The sequence below is a fragment of the Apodemus sylvaticus genome, chromosome 1 (assembly GCF_947179515.1).
Source record: "Apodemus sylvaticus chromosome 1, mApoSyl1.1, whole genome shotgun sequence".
NCBI classification, from domain to species: Eukaryota; Metazoa; Chordata; class Mammalia; order Rodentia; family Muridae; genus Apodemus; species Apodemus sylvaticus.
In genome coordinates this window covers 105621994-105639503 of record NC_067472.1, presented here as the reverse complement: position 1 = coordinate 105639503, position 17510 = coordinate 105621994, and the positions used below count along the sequence as shown (strand labels likewise).

Sequence of the window (17510 nt, the reverse complement as noted above, 5' to 3'; positions counted from 1 at the left end):
GTACTGAGGAGGGTTGTGAAGTACGGGGGAAGCTTCCAGCTCCTGATTCAGTGGTAAGGAGAGAGACTCTGCTGGGTTAAGGTGAGGATTAGCAGAGCAGACAGAAACTACCTGAGCTCCTCAGCCCTTCTAAGCCTATGGAGTTAGTCCTCTTGCCAATAGGTGTATGATTTTAGATAACAAGACACCGTCACACCTCGCTCCATCTCCACTACAACCAAGTGAAGAAGTGTACATCTACCTAGTTAAATGTATGTATTTGTGTACTTCTGTATGAGCAGAATGTCATGGCCTTCTAGTACTTTCTGTTTCACGTTTTTTAAACTTGAAAGTTAGAATAATGTAATGTGACCTGTGAAGAAACCACTTTCCTAATCCATTCTACCTTGCACTATAGGAATTGGTTAGCTTGGGGCAGTTAAGAAGAAAAAGTGTTGCCTCTCGCTAAAGAGAAAGATTACAATAGAGACATAAAGTTGAGCAATTCGACCAAGCTGCACACTTTATTTCTTTTTCCCTCCTCCATGCCATCGCTCTGAATGTACTTCATTAAGAAAGTCATATTAAGCATCTACTCTGGAGGCTGGAGAGATGCCTCAGTTGTTAGCACTTTCTGTTCTTCTAAGAGGACCCAATTCAGACACTAGTGCCTGCATTCCAACAGCTCATAACTGCCTGTAACTCCAGCTCCAGGGCATCCCATGTGCTGCTCTTTGTGGCCCCTGAGGTTACCTGCACACACACACACACACACACATGCACACGCACACATACTAACTCAGGCACACACATGTACATACACACACTCATGCTCACACACACACACATATATACACATTCACACACATATGTACCCACACTCATGCACACACATGTACACACACACAGGCATAAACACACACAATCTTCAACAAAAAGCAACCACTGTGTTCCAGGAGCTGAGTTTGCTGCTGAGGGCACTTTGAGCAGGTGGTCAGGTCTCACATGGAATAAATGCCCATCGCCTGTGTTTGGAGGCGGGGGTCACAGTCTTTCTTACTTTTACAGCTCTGAAGGATGGTTATGAGAAGGTAGAGCAAGATCTTCCTGCCTTTGAGGACCTCGAGGGGGCAGCAAGGGCCCTGATGCGGCTGCAGGATGTGTACATGCTGAACGTGAAGGGCTTGGCCCGAGGCGTCTTCCAGAGGGTCACAGCCTCCTCCATCACCGACCTGTACAGCCCCAGACAGCTCTTCTCTCTCACAGCAGATGACTGCTTCCAAGTTGGCAAGGTGACACAGGAAGAGGGCCAACTGCTCAGTTCTACTTTCTTATGGATAAGCTGTGCCCCAGCTGTCTGTCTGTATTCCCTGTGCTTGGGGTAGTGACAGGGAAGACACTAGGGCTGCATTGCCAAGTAAGAGAAGCACATTTGAACCCCATCTTTTAGCTTCCCATGCTCTTACCACGGGATGTGAGGTCACCATATTCTTAGGGCACGAGAGAATAAATAGCTTTCCTTTCCTTTCCGACGGGGTATTGTGTATCCCAGGCTGGTGTTAAACTTGCCAGGGTCTTCCTGCCTCTACCTCTCTGGTGCTGGGATCATACCAAGCCCAGTTTCTGCAGTGCTGGAAACCAAACCAAATCTCACGCATGCTAGCCAAGCACTTGAGCAACTGAGATACATCTTTTGCACACAAAATGTTCAATTTATACACTCCAGGCTGATGGACATGAACTAGACAAAAGTCATCATCTTTTTAAAACTCTAACTATAAACCCTACAGTATATGAACCATGGGTGGAAAGCAGAGGGAAGGGTGCCGAGGAGGCTCCGGATGGCGATGTGAAGGTAAGATCACAGAAAGGGCTACTCAGATGCTCTGTTCCCTAAGTGCTCAGAGATAGTCAATTAAGTCAGTGTAAAACAACCAAGGCTGTGTGCCTTGAAGTTACTTGAAGAAATAGACCTCAGGAATCTGCCACAGGTGTATTTAGCTGATTTTTGCTTATACTGAGTTGTTTTATAACATACTCTGCCGGCCTTACCTTCAAAGGTGTGTGCTAATTTTTTTTCCTTTAGAAGATGCTTACCTCAGGGAAGTGCTCCTGGTTTTTCCTGCCTACCCCTACCTACTGTTCATTAACCAATCTAACAATGTGCTTCGTGGGTCCTAGTTCCAGGCTCGGGGAGCCAGTCTCCCTTCCCTACACAGGAAGCTTCTCTGCTTGCTGCTCCTCCCTCTGCAGTCTTGAGCGGAACGGGATCCCGCCATGCGCATGGCTAGCTCAGGTAGTTGGGTGCACAGTACCAGTAAAGGCTCATTAATGGAGCCTTGTGGCCATGTATTGAAAACCATAAACCATATACTGAAAATTTAGTAAGCTAACTTCCTGAAAGTCTTGCTGCAAATCTTTATTTGAAAGACAATGCATTTCAAATGTAAAGGTGGTACCTAGGACAATATCAAAAGCAGTTTTATCTATCCATCCATCCATCTATCTATCCATCTATCTATCTATCTATCCATCCATCCATCTATCCATCTATCTATCCATCCATCCATCTATCCATCCATCCATCCATCTATCTATCCATCTATCCATCCATCCATCCATCCATCCATCCATCCATCTATCTATCTATCTATCTATCTATCTATCTATCTATCTATCTATCTATCTATCTATCTGTCAAGTGTATGTATGTGCAGTTATATCTATAAATGAAGTGAAATTCATTTTCAAATTTGGCTATATTAATTACACATTTTTCCTTCCTCCTACCACCTCACTGTCCCCCAGGTCACCCGTGTCCTCTCCATGTGGGACATTACCTTCTGGGGTTGGCTTCCTCACTTTGCGCTTTATACTATAATGCATTTGTGTTGTCATATGCGTTATTAGTTCATTTTAAAAGACATTTTATTTTATGTGTATGAGTGTCTTGCTCACGAGCATGTCTGTGCGCCATGTGCATGCCTAGTGCCTTCAGAGGTCAGAAGATGGTGTCAGACCCCCGGGAACTGGAGTTATGGACACTTGAGAGTCTGCATATGAGTAATGGGAAATCAACCCATGTTCTCTGCAAGAGCAGCCAGTGCTTAACTGCTGAGCCATTTCTCTGGCCCAGTAACTCATTTCTATTGATCTATTATGAGAATATACCATAAATGGTCTGGTCTCTTGCTGAAATATGCCCAGGCTACCTGCTGTCTGCGCTGCTGTGGGGAAGGGATGCCATTAGCATTCTCACCGCGTCCTGTGGCTGCTTGTGCTCATTTTTCTCTCCGTCTCACTCTGTAGCCCAGGCTGGCCTCAGCCTCCCACATCCTACACAGCTTAAGCATCTGCTAATGCTCTCATTGCTTAAGTTTTCAGCTAAATTTCCATTTCTACCACCTGGCATTTAACATTTTTTTCTTTGGAAATATGTAAGTGCTTTGTATATTTTGTTTAAAATGCCTAAATATTTGTGTTTGAAAGAATTTCAGTTATGATGATCTACCATATTGTGAGGATTTGAAATTCCCCATGAAAATATCAGATAAATGGTTAGGACTGGGGTATAGTTCCCTAGCATGCATGAAATGCTGGGTCCAATCTCCAACATCACTTACATACACATAAAACACATACATACCACATACATACACACTGCATATATCCATATATATACTACATACACGTCACACACATACCACACACATACATATATAGACTATATACACATCACACACATACCACACACATACATATATATATATTATATACACATCACACATATACCACACACATACATATATATACTACATACATATCACACACCACACACATACATATATATACTATCACACACATACATATATATATATATATATACTACATACACATACCACATACATACACTTCCCCTAATTTACACACTCCACATACATACCACATGTATATATGTATGTTACTATACATACACCACACACATACACACACCACACTTAACACATATGTATACCACACGTACCACAGTAGACATATACATACTACACACATATACCACATACATACACACATACCATACCACACACATAAACTTCCCACCATGTACATACACACTACATACCATATACACAATCCATACCCCCCACACACACCATACCACATACACACAGATATACTATACACACCATATATACACATATACATATAGCACACATGTACATATACACACAACATACACAGTTAATTTAACTGGAAAAGTTTAGGTTATCATCAACATCATCATTATTATTATTCAGTTCACCCTTTTTTACAAATTAGAAATGGGTAGAAAACAAGCCAAACAATACCAGATACTGGCAGCCTGAGCTGGGAGCTCTCTGTCATTCTGGCTGCACAACAGCAGCTCCTGCCCTGACTGGCAGTCACACCTCAGTGAAGTCATTTGGTAAGATTTTCCCAACTTGGTGACTTTATAATTCCATGTTACTTCAACGCTGACTTCCAGGAAATTCTCCCTAAAAGTCTGGTATTCTACTTACCTGTAGCTGGTAGGAGACAGAAGCTGTGGTATATGCCGCCATGTTTCCTGCCATCCCAACACTTAATCAGAACTGACCCTCTCAGCTACCACAGCATCCCCACTGTCTGCCACCATTATGGTGCTGACTGTGTTGTGCGGGGGATGGTTTGTTCACAGTCCTTCATGGACTCGGTACTTTAAGGATAATGAGTCCCACATGCCTGTTAATCAAAAAGTACTGGGTAAACTAAACGTATCTCCTCACACAGTGAGGAGCTACCACAGTGTCCTTCTAAGAACACAGTCATGCCTGCAGAAGACTGGGAGCACACCCTTCAGGATCACTTTTCTGTTCCCTTCATGGTAGACCCCCAGGAATTCTGTGAGCAGAATGATAACCTTGTCATCCTCTCATTTTAAAGGCCCTTCCTCACAGCCCCTGCTCACTGAAATCCGTTTCCTTCTTTGAGAAAGGACCAGCTCAGATGTCACTCTGTAAACCTGAAGTCTCTTCCCTTCTCCACGACATCATGCATTATGCATTTGTGTTAAAGCCAGGCACTGTAATGTCCTCTCCTGTGCATACTTGAGTTCACCTCTCTCGTCTGCTAGAACATAAACTCCTCCAATGCAGAACCCTGTCTTCTTTCAGTGAGCACAATGCCTCAGACTATTGTTATCTAACATACCGTTAGATATCTAACATATTGTTAGATACTGGATACCAAACTGAATACAACTGAATTTGAGAGTAGCTAGTCTTCTGGGCTTCAAGCGCCTCCTACTCTGCATACTGAGATGGTTTCCTGGTCTCTGTGAACTGAAGCGCAGCTGTGGCCCGTGTTCCCTGCAGGTGGCCTATGACATGGGAGATTACTACCATGCCATTCCGTGGCTGGAGGAGGCTGTTGGACTCTTTCGAAGATCTTATGGGGAGTGGAAGACAGAGGATGAGGCCAGTCTGGAAGATGCCCTGGATTATTTGGCCTTTGCCTGTTTCCAGGTAGGAGGGTGATGAAGTTCATGTTTAGCACACTCAGTACAAGGCTCGCTTCCTGATTTATTTAATCTTGTGGTATACATATGTGTGGGGACCGAGTGTAAGGCTGTTGTTCTATTATCACCACAGACTGAATGTAAGGAAATAAAGCTTATCCTTCCAGGATACTCGCAGAGGCAGGCTTATTACCCACCTCTGACTCTAAGTCTAGAGTGGTAACCAATGCATGGACCACGTCACAATCTTCACAGTCTCTCTTACCTGCTAGTGCCGCAGCCACAGAGGTGTTTGAGGGGACCACAGACAATGCAGGGCATTCATTGCCATCTCAGTAAGTCATGATTCCTCACTGCTATTGCAACACAATATTGCTATAAAAGGAGAAGTCTGGTTATCCTCTCCCACCTGACACTGAATCCAGATGAAACATGACCATTGTTGGCTGCAGAGGTGACATCTTTATCTCATTCTACCAAGCTGAGGGCCTCCTGCAGCTCTCTTCTTTCCTAGGTACTGTAGATCTCCTGCCTGCTACATCACACAAGGACGTCTCTCACCCAAAAGATAGCAGCTTCCATCTTTCTGTATGATTAACCTCTCTTCTCACCAATTGTACGGTCCTCAAGAATAGGTTGGGAAAAAATACACCATCTGGCAGGTTCCATGGAGTTTCCAAAGTTAATAATCCAGCTGTTCACCTTTTTTTTTTTTTGGAGGATTCTGGGAGTTGAGCCTAGGGTGTGGTGGTCAAGTGCTCTACCACAGAACTACACCCAGCACCATGCATGCGTTTTTTCTTTGTCTTCCTGAGAAAAGAGGGAGACTCTGTGTGATCAAAAACCTTGCTGAGAAGACAGATTTATCCTCAGAGCAGGGACTAATCTGCTCCCTCCATGGTCCTTCTTGGTACCTGGATCTTAGCTCTGTGCACAGTACATGGTACATGGTACATGGATCTTAGCTGTGTGCACAGTACATGGTATATGGCACATGGACCTTAGCTGTGTGCTCCTCCTACCTCTCCTGACAGTTGCTACACATCAAAACAATTGGCTGTGAGGTAGCAAAGGTCAAGGAGTTGCTGAGCTTTAGAAGAGGAAGGAAACAGAGAACCAGCATAGAGAGAATCAGAGAAAGCTGACTAACGACTAACGCACCCTCCCAAGATGGGATTCCAAAAACAGAGCCCCGTGGTTAGCTTTATTTTATTTCCCTGAAAATCTGGTGACAGGCTTCTCTTCTGTTCTCCTCTCCTCTCCTCTCCTCTCCATGTCACATCCAATTTGTCTGGTGAAATTCTACCCATCAGACAGGCTCAGCTCAAGCGTTCCATGAGGTCATTCACACTGCCCCTCACTCGGCAGCTTGCCCGGAGGATGCTCACAGCATGTTCCATCCTGCTCGAAATCTGCAAAAGTAACAAAACACAGAAGACTCAAGGTTTATGCTCCCTGCCTCTGCAGTACATCTAGTAGACGTCCCTCCACTTTGAACCTTTGACTACCATATAAAAAATGTTTTTAATTAAAAAATGTAGTAACATTTAAATCAGTTGTTAAGCCATTGACCGTGGAATCACACATACAATGTTGAAATTCTGTGAAAATTTGAGTCACTGACTTAATCTGCCCACCTTAACCCGAGCCTCGGTTTCCTTACCTGTACAGGTCAGAGAAGACTACGAGATGGGTACTTGTTTTAAAAGCTACGACTTTATGTTAGCATCTGGCAAGTACAGAATACTCTTAGGTTATTGGTCCACTCCTCTGTTAAGTATAGAACAGAATCATTCACAGTAAAAAAGGATGAGAACAATCTAATTCCAACAGCAGCAGAGCGGTCGCCATCTGTAATGTGGTTTCTGGGTGCAATAAAATGCAGCCATTACAGTGATTTCTATGAAGGTGGTGCTGTGATAAAAAGTATTCCTGGTGCAAAATTACAAGGAAACAATAACGACAGGAAAAAAATTAGCATCACGGCCACATAAAAAGTGCATGTTGTCGAAAGCACCCGAGTGGCTGGGCTTTGATGGAGTGGTTTGCTATCTCAGTTTTCATATATTTTATAGTGTGATTATTATTGCTTTTATCACCGAAATGAAAGGTTAGTACGCTAAAACTTCAAGGCATTCCACTTCTGTAGATTCTGGTCAGCTAGTTATTCTGGGGTGCCCAGAGGCAGAGGGAACCTGCCTGTGTGGGATTCTCTGGCTCAGACTTACATCCTTCTGACCATAAGGAGGCCAAGGCCGCATAGCTGCAGACGGCTGATTCCTGCACGTCGGGCAATGATTGTTTTAGTTTTTCTTTTACTTCCTTCCCACTAACTGTCTAGACTCTAGGAAGTACTAAGCCTGGAGAATAAGGGTAAACTGTACTTTTGCTAGAAATTTTTTCTATGTATCTCCTCCTCCTTTTCCTCCTCCTCGTCTTTCTCCTTCTCCTTCTCTTCCCCCTCTTCCTGTTCTTCTCTCCCCTTTCCTTTTGGTAATACTGTTGCTTTAAACTCAGGGCACATATCAGGAGAGCAGATCACCACTGAGCTATGCACCAAGCCTAATCAAACTTATCCCAATTTCTCTTTCTACCTTTGCTAGTAAGGGTAGTAATAATGTATTTGTAAACAAGGAGACTTGATTTGTTACAGGGCTGCTAAAATAAAAAACAAAAGCAAAACCAACCAACCAAACACAAAAACAAAAACTAAAAACAAAAAAGAGTCTTCTGCATTCCTTTTTTCAGTGAACTTCTTGTCTACTGTAGTAAGAATGTTTTATAGTTTTTAAAACTCTTGAGTGATTAATTAGATTAATTAGAGAAAATATCATTTCAGTTGACATTTTCTTTCTTTTCTTTTTTAATAAGGTAGGAAATGTTTCATGCGCCCTCAGCCTCTCCCGAGAGTTCCTTGTCTACAGTAAGTGATACGAAGACAGAGGTGACCCTTCTCGCCTCTGCTCCTAACCTGTAATCCTTGGGAAGTACAGTTTGAATGTGTGTGTGCATGCATGTGTGTATGCATGCATGTGTGTGTATATGTGTGTGTTCATGCATGTGTGTGCACATACATGTGTGTGTATATATATGTATGTGTGTGCACACATGCATGTGTGTGTATGCGTATGCGTGTGCATGCTCATCAGTGCACATGCCTGTTCTTATACATGCAGAGAGCAGAGAAGGGTACATGGTGTCTTCCATTATTGATATCTTATTTCTTTATTTAATTTTTTGTTTTTACCTTGTGAGTATGTTTTTATGTGTATGAATACTTTCTCTGTATGTTTGCACCACTTGTGTGCCTGGTGCCTGGGAAAGTCAGAAGACGACAGACTCTCGAGAACTGTAGTTGCAGACAGTTGGGAGCTGCTGTGGAGGTGCTGGGAATTGAACCCAGATCCACTAAGGGAACAGTCAGAGCGCCTAACCACTGAGCCATCTCTCCAGTCCGTCCACTGTATTTTTAAAGACAAAGTCTTTCACTGAACTTGAAGCTCACTGCTTTGTCTAAGCTGTTTGGCCAGCAAGCTCCTGAGCTCCAACAGTCTGCCTGACTTCACCCCCGCCCGAGAAGCTGGGTGCAGGTAGCCATTTCCAACCATGTATGTATGTGCTAGGGATTTGGACTCAGGCTCCTTCGTGTTGACAGCAAATGCTCTGTGAGCTACCTCCCCAGACCAGATCACTGAAAGGGGGAAATTCATGAGTTAGTTGGAAAAATGGTAAAAAGATGTCAACCTGCCTATTCCCAATGTGTTCTTTCAAGAAGAACAAGGCCAGGCTAAGAGCCAGTCTCTGCAGAGGCAGTTTGAAGACCCAGGGTTTGGAAGGAGACCCAGGAATGAATCAAATCAATGTGCACTGTGTATGTGAGAAGGGAGCGACTCAGAGGGCCATTCACGTCTTTGACTGTTTACTGAGAGCTATCAGTTCTGCTCAAAACCAGAGCTCACTTGGCCATGCAGGCATCCGGCCAGGTCCAGCCTCAGCCCCTTCAGGGAATGCCTTATGTCAACAGCACAGGGAGGAAGTGCTGCAGAGCTCAGCGTCCAGACTTTTGCTTAGAATTTTGGTGTTAGATGGCTTCCTAGATTTTCCTTTAAGTATTTAGCTACTACAGTAAGATGCAAAATCACTAGTAGTCACCAAGTATTTGAGGACTTCTCAACGGTTTATTTTGTTTTATGTGTATGAGTGTTTTGCCTCTTCATTGTGCACATGCCTGGTGCCCATGGAGACCATGCAGACCATGGAGAAGAGGGTGTCAGGTCATCTGGGACTTGAGGCACAGATGGCTGTAAGCCACCTTGTAGGTGTTGGTAACTGAAGCCACATGCAAGTGCCACCAGTGCTTGTAACCACTGAGCCATCTCTCCAGCCCCTGGAAGTACTTTTAAACTGCAATTATTTATAACTTCTATATGAATTCACCTAGTGTTTTCTGTCCTTCACATCTATCTCTGGATTCTGTGTCCATGGATTTAACCAACTTTGCATTTTTTAAAAAATACGAAACATGTTGTCAGTAAGGCACAGGTGTAGCTTTTCCCCTTGTCATTGTTTCCTAAGTACTGCAGTGTAACCACTATTTTTGCTTACTTGTATATATAGCATTTATGTTGTGTTCAGTGATACAAATAAACCAGAGGCAATTGGGAGCATGTTGGTGGATGTGTATAAACTGTCTGCAAATGCTATACTACTTTATAAACAGATTTGAGCTTCTGTGGATTTTGGAATCTAACGAGAACCTGGAACCAATCCACTGTGGACAGAGAGAAGGCTCCGACAGTATTCCTTTTTGATGCCTTGACAAAGAATGGGATGTGGTGGCCCGCATACACACAAGTAATTAGTAGGATAAGGACAATTTAGGTGCTGGGGTGATAGCTCTTCGTAAAGCCCTTATCATGCAAGGGTGAGAACCAGCATTCAGATCAACAGAAACCCACATAAAATGTGGGGTGTGTGTGGTGGCTCACCTGTAGAGCCTTCAAAGGCAAAGGGTAAAACAAGAGATCGCCAAAGGATGGCCACTAGCAAAACTAGCCATACTCATCAGCTCTGGCTTTGGCCGAGAGACCCTGCACAGTGCGGGAGGCGGAGAAGCAATGATGACTCTCGACAGCAACCTCAGCCTGCGCATGCGTATGCACCCTGCCACGTGCTTTCACAGGGGTGCAAGAACATGCACACACATACACAGAAAAAAAAAGCATAAAATCTAAAGTCAACATTCTTTTATTTCTTTGTGCTTGATCCACTAAAATCTGCATCTCGAAATGACCCAAGCTGTGTGCTATTGGTGATAAATAGGGTGTGGCCACTGAAGGGCTTGCTTCCATTTCTGGCTTTGTGTATGTCCACTGGAGTTCGGATTCATCATTTCCATTCTCCAAAGCTTCATTCCTCGTTTTACTAGAAAGGAGTAATCACGTATGCCCTCCCTCCCTTCTTCAATCGGAGTGGTACCTTAAAAGCAGTGTGTGCCTCAGACTCTGTGTTAAGATAACATATAGCAGCTCCCTTTCGACCCACACTGTTCTGCTCTGTGTAGACCAGTAGAAATTTTTAATATTTATTTTTAGTTTTTAATTATTTGTGCATGTTGGAATCTGTATGTGTTGGAATCTGTATGTAGGAATGTGCATGTGTGAGTGCAGGGGCCAGAGGATTCCAGAAGGGAGTGTCAGATGCCCTGGAACTGGAGTTCTAGTTGGTTGTGCACTGCTGGCTATGGGCACTGGACACTGAACAGTGGTCCTCTGAAAGAGAAGGAAGCACTCTTAACTGTTGAGCCATCTCTCCAAGCCCCTGGTAGGAATTCTGAAGGACCAACCTGTGGGCCCAACATGAGCAAGTGTATTAAAGGGCAGCACTGGGAAGGTTGAAAGCTGCTGTTCCCAGGGACCTAGTAGAGCTGAGGACGAACAGGCTTCCTGTTCTACAGGAGCAGGTTGCTGGGGAGAGTGCCCTGTGGGTAAGAGCGCTTGCTACACACGCATGAGATCCTGAGTTTGGATCCTTGGCAGCCGTGGAAAAGCTGGGAATCACACACACACACACACACACACACACACACACACACACACACACACACCTGTAACACCGGAGCAGGGCTTGGAAAGGGAAGATGCAGGAACAGGTGGCTTTCTGGGGCTGCAGGTCAGACAGCCAAGCTGGAAAACAAGGAACAGCAGTTCAGTGAGAGACCATGAGTCAAAGGAATAAGCAGACAGCAACCGAGGAAGACACCCAGCATCACCTCTCTGGTCCCCAAAAGCACACACATGGCCACAACCCTGCCATACACAGGCTCACAGGAATACAATGCATAAGAGCAGGATGGGCCTGTGCTTTAGCTGTGCCTGAGCTCCCTTCTACTTCTCTTACCTGCCATGTTCTCTTCCAGGTGGTTACTGGGCTCTGCTCGGGGAGTTCGGCCCGGTATCTGGCATAGAACATGTTTTTAGCACCTTTGAAGTGGCCTGTAACTAGTGGATGGATGGATGAATGGCTAAGCTTCTTTTCTAACATAAAAGTGACCATCATGGTCCCCATCTAATAATGTTAGCAGCCATCCCTCAGGCCGAGCAGGCACGGGCCTAAAGCCAGATACTCTTTTTGGAGAAAAAATGTTGACATGAAATTTAAAACGTGAAAGTTCCATCCCTGTGTGATAGTAAGGCTTCAGTAGTTTTTTCTTTGTTGTTGTTGTTGTTGTTGTTGTTGTTGTGAGACCAGGTCTCACAATGTAGCTCTGGCTGGCCTGGAACTCACAGAGATCCTCCTGCCTCTGCATCCTGGAAGCTTTGGCCAAAGGCCAAAGGCCAGCACAGCCAGCTGCATGAAGTCTTGAGAGGTCTTTCTGAGGCCAGTGTTTGTTCATCTGTGTCATTTCCTGTTTGGGTTTCCCCTAGGCCCAGACAACAAGAGGATGACCAGGAACGTGATGAAATATGAAAGGCTCTTGGCCGAGAATGGTCACCAGACGGCAGCTGAGCCTGCAATTCAGAGGCCCAACGTACCCCACCTGCAGACCAGGGACACCTACGAGGGGCTATGCCAGACCCTGGGCTCCCAGGTAGGATTCCTCGGGGAGAGAGCAAGGGGAGGAACGACTGGAGTCGGGATAGCTTGAGGGAAAACCTGACACCTCAGTGGTGACACACCTTACCAAACAGCATTCAAATGGCTCCATCTTCTGACAGTCTTAAATTCCAGTTTTTAATGCCATGGCTCCCTTGTCCCTTCTTTTCTTACATCAATTGTAATCTTTCCTTCCAGCCAACACACTACCAAATCCCCGGCCTCTACTGCTCCTATGAGACCAATTCCAGCCCCTACCTACTGCTCCAGCCCGCCCGCAAGGAGGTCATCCACCTGCGACCCCTCGTAGCTCTCTACCATGACTTTGTCAGTGATGAGGAATCTCAAAAAATCCGAGCGCTTGCAGAACCGTGGGTGAGTATCCCCAAATACCCTCTGTGTCCCCTCATGACTGGAGAACAGACAGGTGGCAGAGCAAGACCCTCTCTTAGTCAAGAATTCATAATGCCAGTCAATCCGTAAGTCCAGTCATCGGTGGGGAAACCATGGCTGTACTCGCCTCTGGTGGCAAAGGATTGAGGTGAGGATCCAGGGGATTTAGATGTTCCCATTGTGCTGGCAATGTCTTCTTAGGGATATGGAATACATAGTTTAGACAGTTGCTCAAATCCAGCCCATAGTGTGCTTGAGATGCAGGTGTACCATTGTATATACCAAAGTGATATCAGGAAATACAAAGGAGACTTCCCAAATCATCAACTTTTCCTTAAAATTAACTGAAGAAAAGAACTTGATAGCAACAGGTGTGTTACTACACTAGTACATATTTGCAGACAGAGTAGATATAAATTATCTGGTTCAACTTCATGACTCTGTTAAAAAGGAAACTGAGGCTCAGAAAGGGGAACTGATTTAAGATAAATGCACTAGAGTCAGGATTGGAGTTACAGTGCTGGTTGTCACTCTGTTGTGTTTCCTATTAGGCTAAGTCTTAACTTGGTAATAAGTGACCACTGAACCTTGGAGACAGCAACAGTTTGCCACTTTGTGTGTGTTTATGTTGGGCTGGATGAAGCTCTGGAATCCAGCCTGGCAGGGGAGCCTCAGGGAATAAGACAGAAATGTCAAAGGCGAACCGGCTTTCAAAGCTTCTATCTGGACGTGAAAACATCACTGCCACCCACATGACTGGTAAAAGCAAAGGCAGAGGCAGGAGGATCTCTTTGAGTTTGAAGCCAGCCTGGTTTTCCTAGAACAGACAGAGCTACATAGTGAGACACTGTCACTCACACACACACACACACACACACACACACAGAGGCCTATCTAATTGTTCCATTCCCATGGAAGGAATAGCAAGTGACCAAGCTGAACTGGTGCCAGTGGAAGGGCCTCTGTCCCCCACTAGGAAATGTCATAAACATCCAGAAAAGATCCCCCATCTCACCTCTACAGTCCTGTTGTACTTTTTTAAAGGCACAATTATTTGGCGCAGAATTATTTATTTCCAGCCAGACATCGTGTCCTTAAGTATGCTGTCCAACCAATGAGACTCTTAGTCATCCATCGACAGAACTTAATTAGTCAGACCCTTTGCCTTGACAAAGGGCTGAGGAACTTTTCCTCCATGTAAGGCAATGGTTTTCATCTGTGAGTCTTGACCCCTTTGGGGATCAAATGATCCTTTCACAGGGGTCACATATCAGATATCCTGCATATCAAATGATTCATAACAGTAGCAAGATTACAGTTATGAAGTATCAATGATAATTTTATGGTTGAGGGTCACCACGACATGAGGAACTGTATTAAAGGGTCGCAGCGTTAGAAAGGCTGGGAATCAGTGGTGTAAGGGAACGGCAGTGCTGGGATCAAATGTGCTGTGTGAGGTGACCTGAGAGGCAGGTGGGTAGGAGGGGAGCTCTTCGGAGGAGAGGAAGGAGCAGGTTTCTTTCACTGAGAGTGAAGGCCAGGGTATTCCGGGAAGACAGAGGTCCTCCAGGCTGGTCTAGGCCTGTTCTGCTGTTTCTTTGTTTTGTTTTGTCTTTTGAGATGATTGGCTCTGGTGGGGATGGTAATTATGCATCGCCAGTGGCATCAGAGGCTCAGAGAGCCAGAAGTCGATCAGGCCAGCAGCAGCCGCTTCCCTAGAACAGCTCTGTTGCCATGGCAATGACCATCCCGAGATGCTCACTGAATCCTTCATAGCAAGGTCATTTGGCAAGCACAGGCCTTGCCACTCTCCCTTTCCTGGCAACCTCCCGCTGGGGTTGCTGATGCCTGTCTGGCCTGTGATTATTCCAGGAATAAGCTGAGGACTTGTGGGAGGAGGGTGCCCAGGGTACCTGAGCCTCCGTGGCCCTGCCTCCTCCTCACTGTTCTCTCTTGAGGCCTCCTCCCATCTCATCCCCTCCCCATCTACCCTGCCCATCCTCCTCAAGGACTCAATGGAAACCACAGATGCCCAGAGGGCCCCCAGCCCTGGCTGCAGTTCTGGCCTGATTTTATGGTTCTCTGAGTGACTGCCTTTCTGGGCACATTTATTTTGGCCACATTCACTAACCCACCCTTTCTCTGAACCCAAAGCTTTTGTTACCACCTGTATAGCACCCGATTTTTATTCCATTTATGTATTGGCTGGTATCACTAGACATTTTATGGGTTAATGTCCTGTCTCCTCAGTCCATTTTATGCTCATTGCTGCCAGAATCTTATGACTTTTTATCTCCTGTGTGGTGTTTGTACTTATCCATGCGTGTGCACTCGTTTGTTTGATGCCAGACTGAGTTTGGAGGTTTCCTTCGTCAGCCTGCCCAGCTTCCCTTTTGAGATCGGGTCCCTCACTGGACCTGGAGCTCATCCGTCCAGCTAAGCTGGCCAGCCAGTGAGCTCCAAGGATCTCCCTCCCTAACCACTGGGGTTACACACTCCCTCCACATCTGGCTCTTTATGTGGATGCTGCAGATCAAACGCAGCTCCCCTGCTGCCAGCAGGCGCTTTATCGACTGAACTAGCTCTCCTACTTGGAGAAAGGCTTTGTCCTGTCGCTCAAACTGGCCTCAGACCCCCAGGGGTGTGTGCCTGCCCAAACTACTCTTTAGAGATCAGAGCTGACTTTCTAAATCTCTTCCTTAAACTCCTGCTTGAGTGTTGACACAGCTCTGTAGCCCGGCTGTCGCTGGCTCCTTTTGACAATCCAGTCTTTTCTGTAAATAGGCCTCTCTTTCTGTGTGTGTCTCTCTCTTTCACTCTCTCTCCCCCCTTCACTCTCTCCCCCCTTCCTTCCTTCCTTCCCTTCTTTCTGTGTGGAATGTCTGAAACACTACTCTTGACTTCTTTCAATATGTATGGTTGCAGCATGAATGTAGGCATTCTGGGAAGGCTTCCGATCCCTCAGAAGGAGGGGCTAGAGGCCTGTCTCTGTATCCATAGCAGCCCATGCCTGCCCATTGCAACATGTCAGTCTGTGGACAGGGACTTTGTCTGGTTTAACACACACACACACACACACACATCATATACATCCATCACAGTGCGAAACATCAAAAACACAATCAATACTTGCTCTCAAAATGAATGGCTTGTCTGAAGAGAATAATTACAGAACCTTGGAAGGAATTATGTACAAAGTAGTTCCCTAATGGGGGTGGGAATTTGTTTTAAACATTGATTAAAGTAACAGAAGAGGGTGTTTCTCCTCGCATCTCTCCTCTCTCTCTCTCTGAGTGGTTTTAGAAAGGACAGAGGACATCCTAGGATAACAGAACACCAGGGCCAGGCGAGCCCTCAAGGGTGCACTTGTGTGCTGTGCCTATTGATAAGGAAATGAGTCCAGGGATGGGGAACTGACTTTTCCAAGATCATCTGCCTGATTTAGCAGCAGAGAAGGCTGCTGTGTCAGAGAAGGGCCCTGCTATACACTGTTCACAGAGGGAAGGTTTCAGTTGCCTGTGGTCCCTGAGGGAAAGGATTTTGATTGTACAGTTTATTGTTCCACTTCTGAATCTACCTTCTTGGAGCTAGGGGACAGTGGGGAGCCGGCTCCGTTCACTCAGCTGTCCCCTTAACCATTCCTGAGCATCCACTCCATGCCAGGCAGAGCCTTTGCCCACAAAGGCTGACTCCGAAACCAGAAACAGAAGCAGACACAGCCTCAAGTGCTCATTTCTCTGTCCCCAGAACAGCGAGTTTGCAATAAAATATATAAAGTATAAATGCTTCATACAGATGCATTCAGAACAAAATAGAAACAGTTAAATTGCCGATCTCAAAGCTGTGGGTTTTTTTTTTTTTTTAACAAGCTGGGCTTATGAAAGCTTACGCAGCTCATCAATGAACCTCTGTAAGGAAGGGCTTTGGCTAGGATTCCTCAAGAGGGACAGGCTGCCCCTGAGCACACACCCACCTTGCTGGAGGTGGTCATTTAATTTGAGAAACATGAAGTATTTACCCTAGCTCAAGCCCCAGGCCTGACGCTGTGATACAAACCGAGATGAAAAATGGCTCTGCTCTTCCCCAACTCAGTCTTGCATGCACGAAAGGGATTCTGTGGAGACACAAGTGTCCTGGCTGTTTAAATGCAAGAGACATGCTCCTGCCATGCACAAAACACACTTCAACAAGTAAGGAACAGGTGGCTGTCGTGCTTCAGGGGAAGGTGTGTCTGTCGTCCCTCCGCACCAGAACCTGGTCTTTCTCTTGTGCTTCCTTCCAGCTCCAGAGGTCAGTGGTAGCTTCAGGGGAGAAGCAGTCGCAAGTGGACTACCGAATCAGCAAAAGGTAGGAAGGGCCTCGTGGGTGGAAACGCCAGCTGGCTGAGGGCACAGCTGGCCACGATGTCGGCAGCAGCCTTTCCGGGACTGCCAGAGAGCCTGTAGCTCCATGAGAGAACTGCATGAGAGAAGCTTCCATGTCGTTATGCCAGTGACAGAAGATCGCAGCATTATCTGGGGATTAA

General features: G+C 45.6%; 1 protein-coding gene across 1 annotated transcript in view; it reads left to right on the top strand.

Moving 5' to 3' along the window:
• The window catches only part of P4ha3 (prolyl 4-hydroxylase subunit alpha 3), a 32835-nt gene that overhangs the window by 6847 nt on the left and 8478 nt on the right, over positions 1 to 17510 (top strand). The window contains exons 3-8 of the mRNA XM_052177417.1: positions 1048 to 1271; positions 5355 to 5504; positions 8369 to 8420; positions 12424 to 12587; positions 12791 to 12967; positions 17268 to 17332. Coding sequence (XP_052033377.1) covers positions 1048 to 1271; positions 5355 to 5504; positions 8369 to 8420; positions 12424 to 12587; positions 12791 to 12967; positions 17268 to 17332 — 832 coding nt within the window. The remainder of the gene's footprint in view (positions 1 to 1047; positions 1272 to 5354; positions 5505 to 8368; positions 8421 to 12423; positions 12588 to 12790; positions 12968 to 17267; positions 17333 to 17510) is intronic.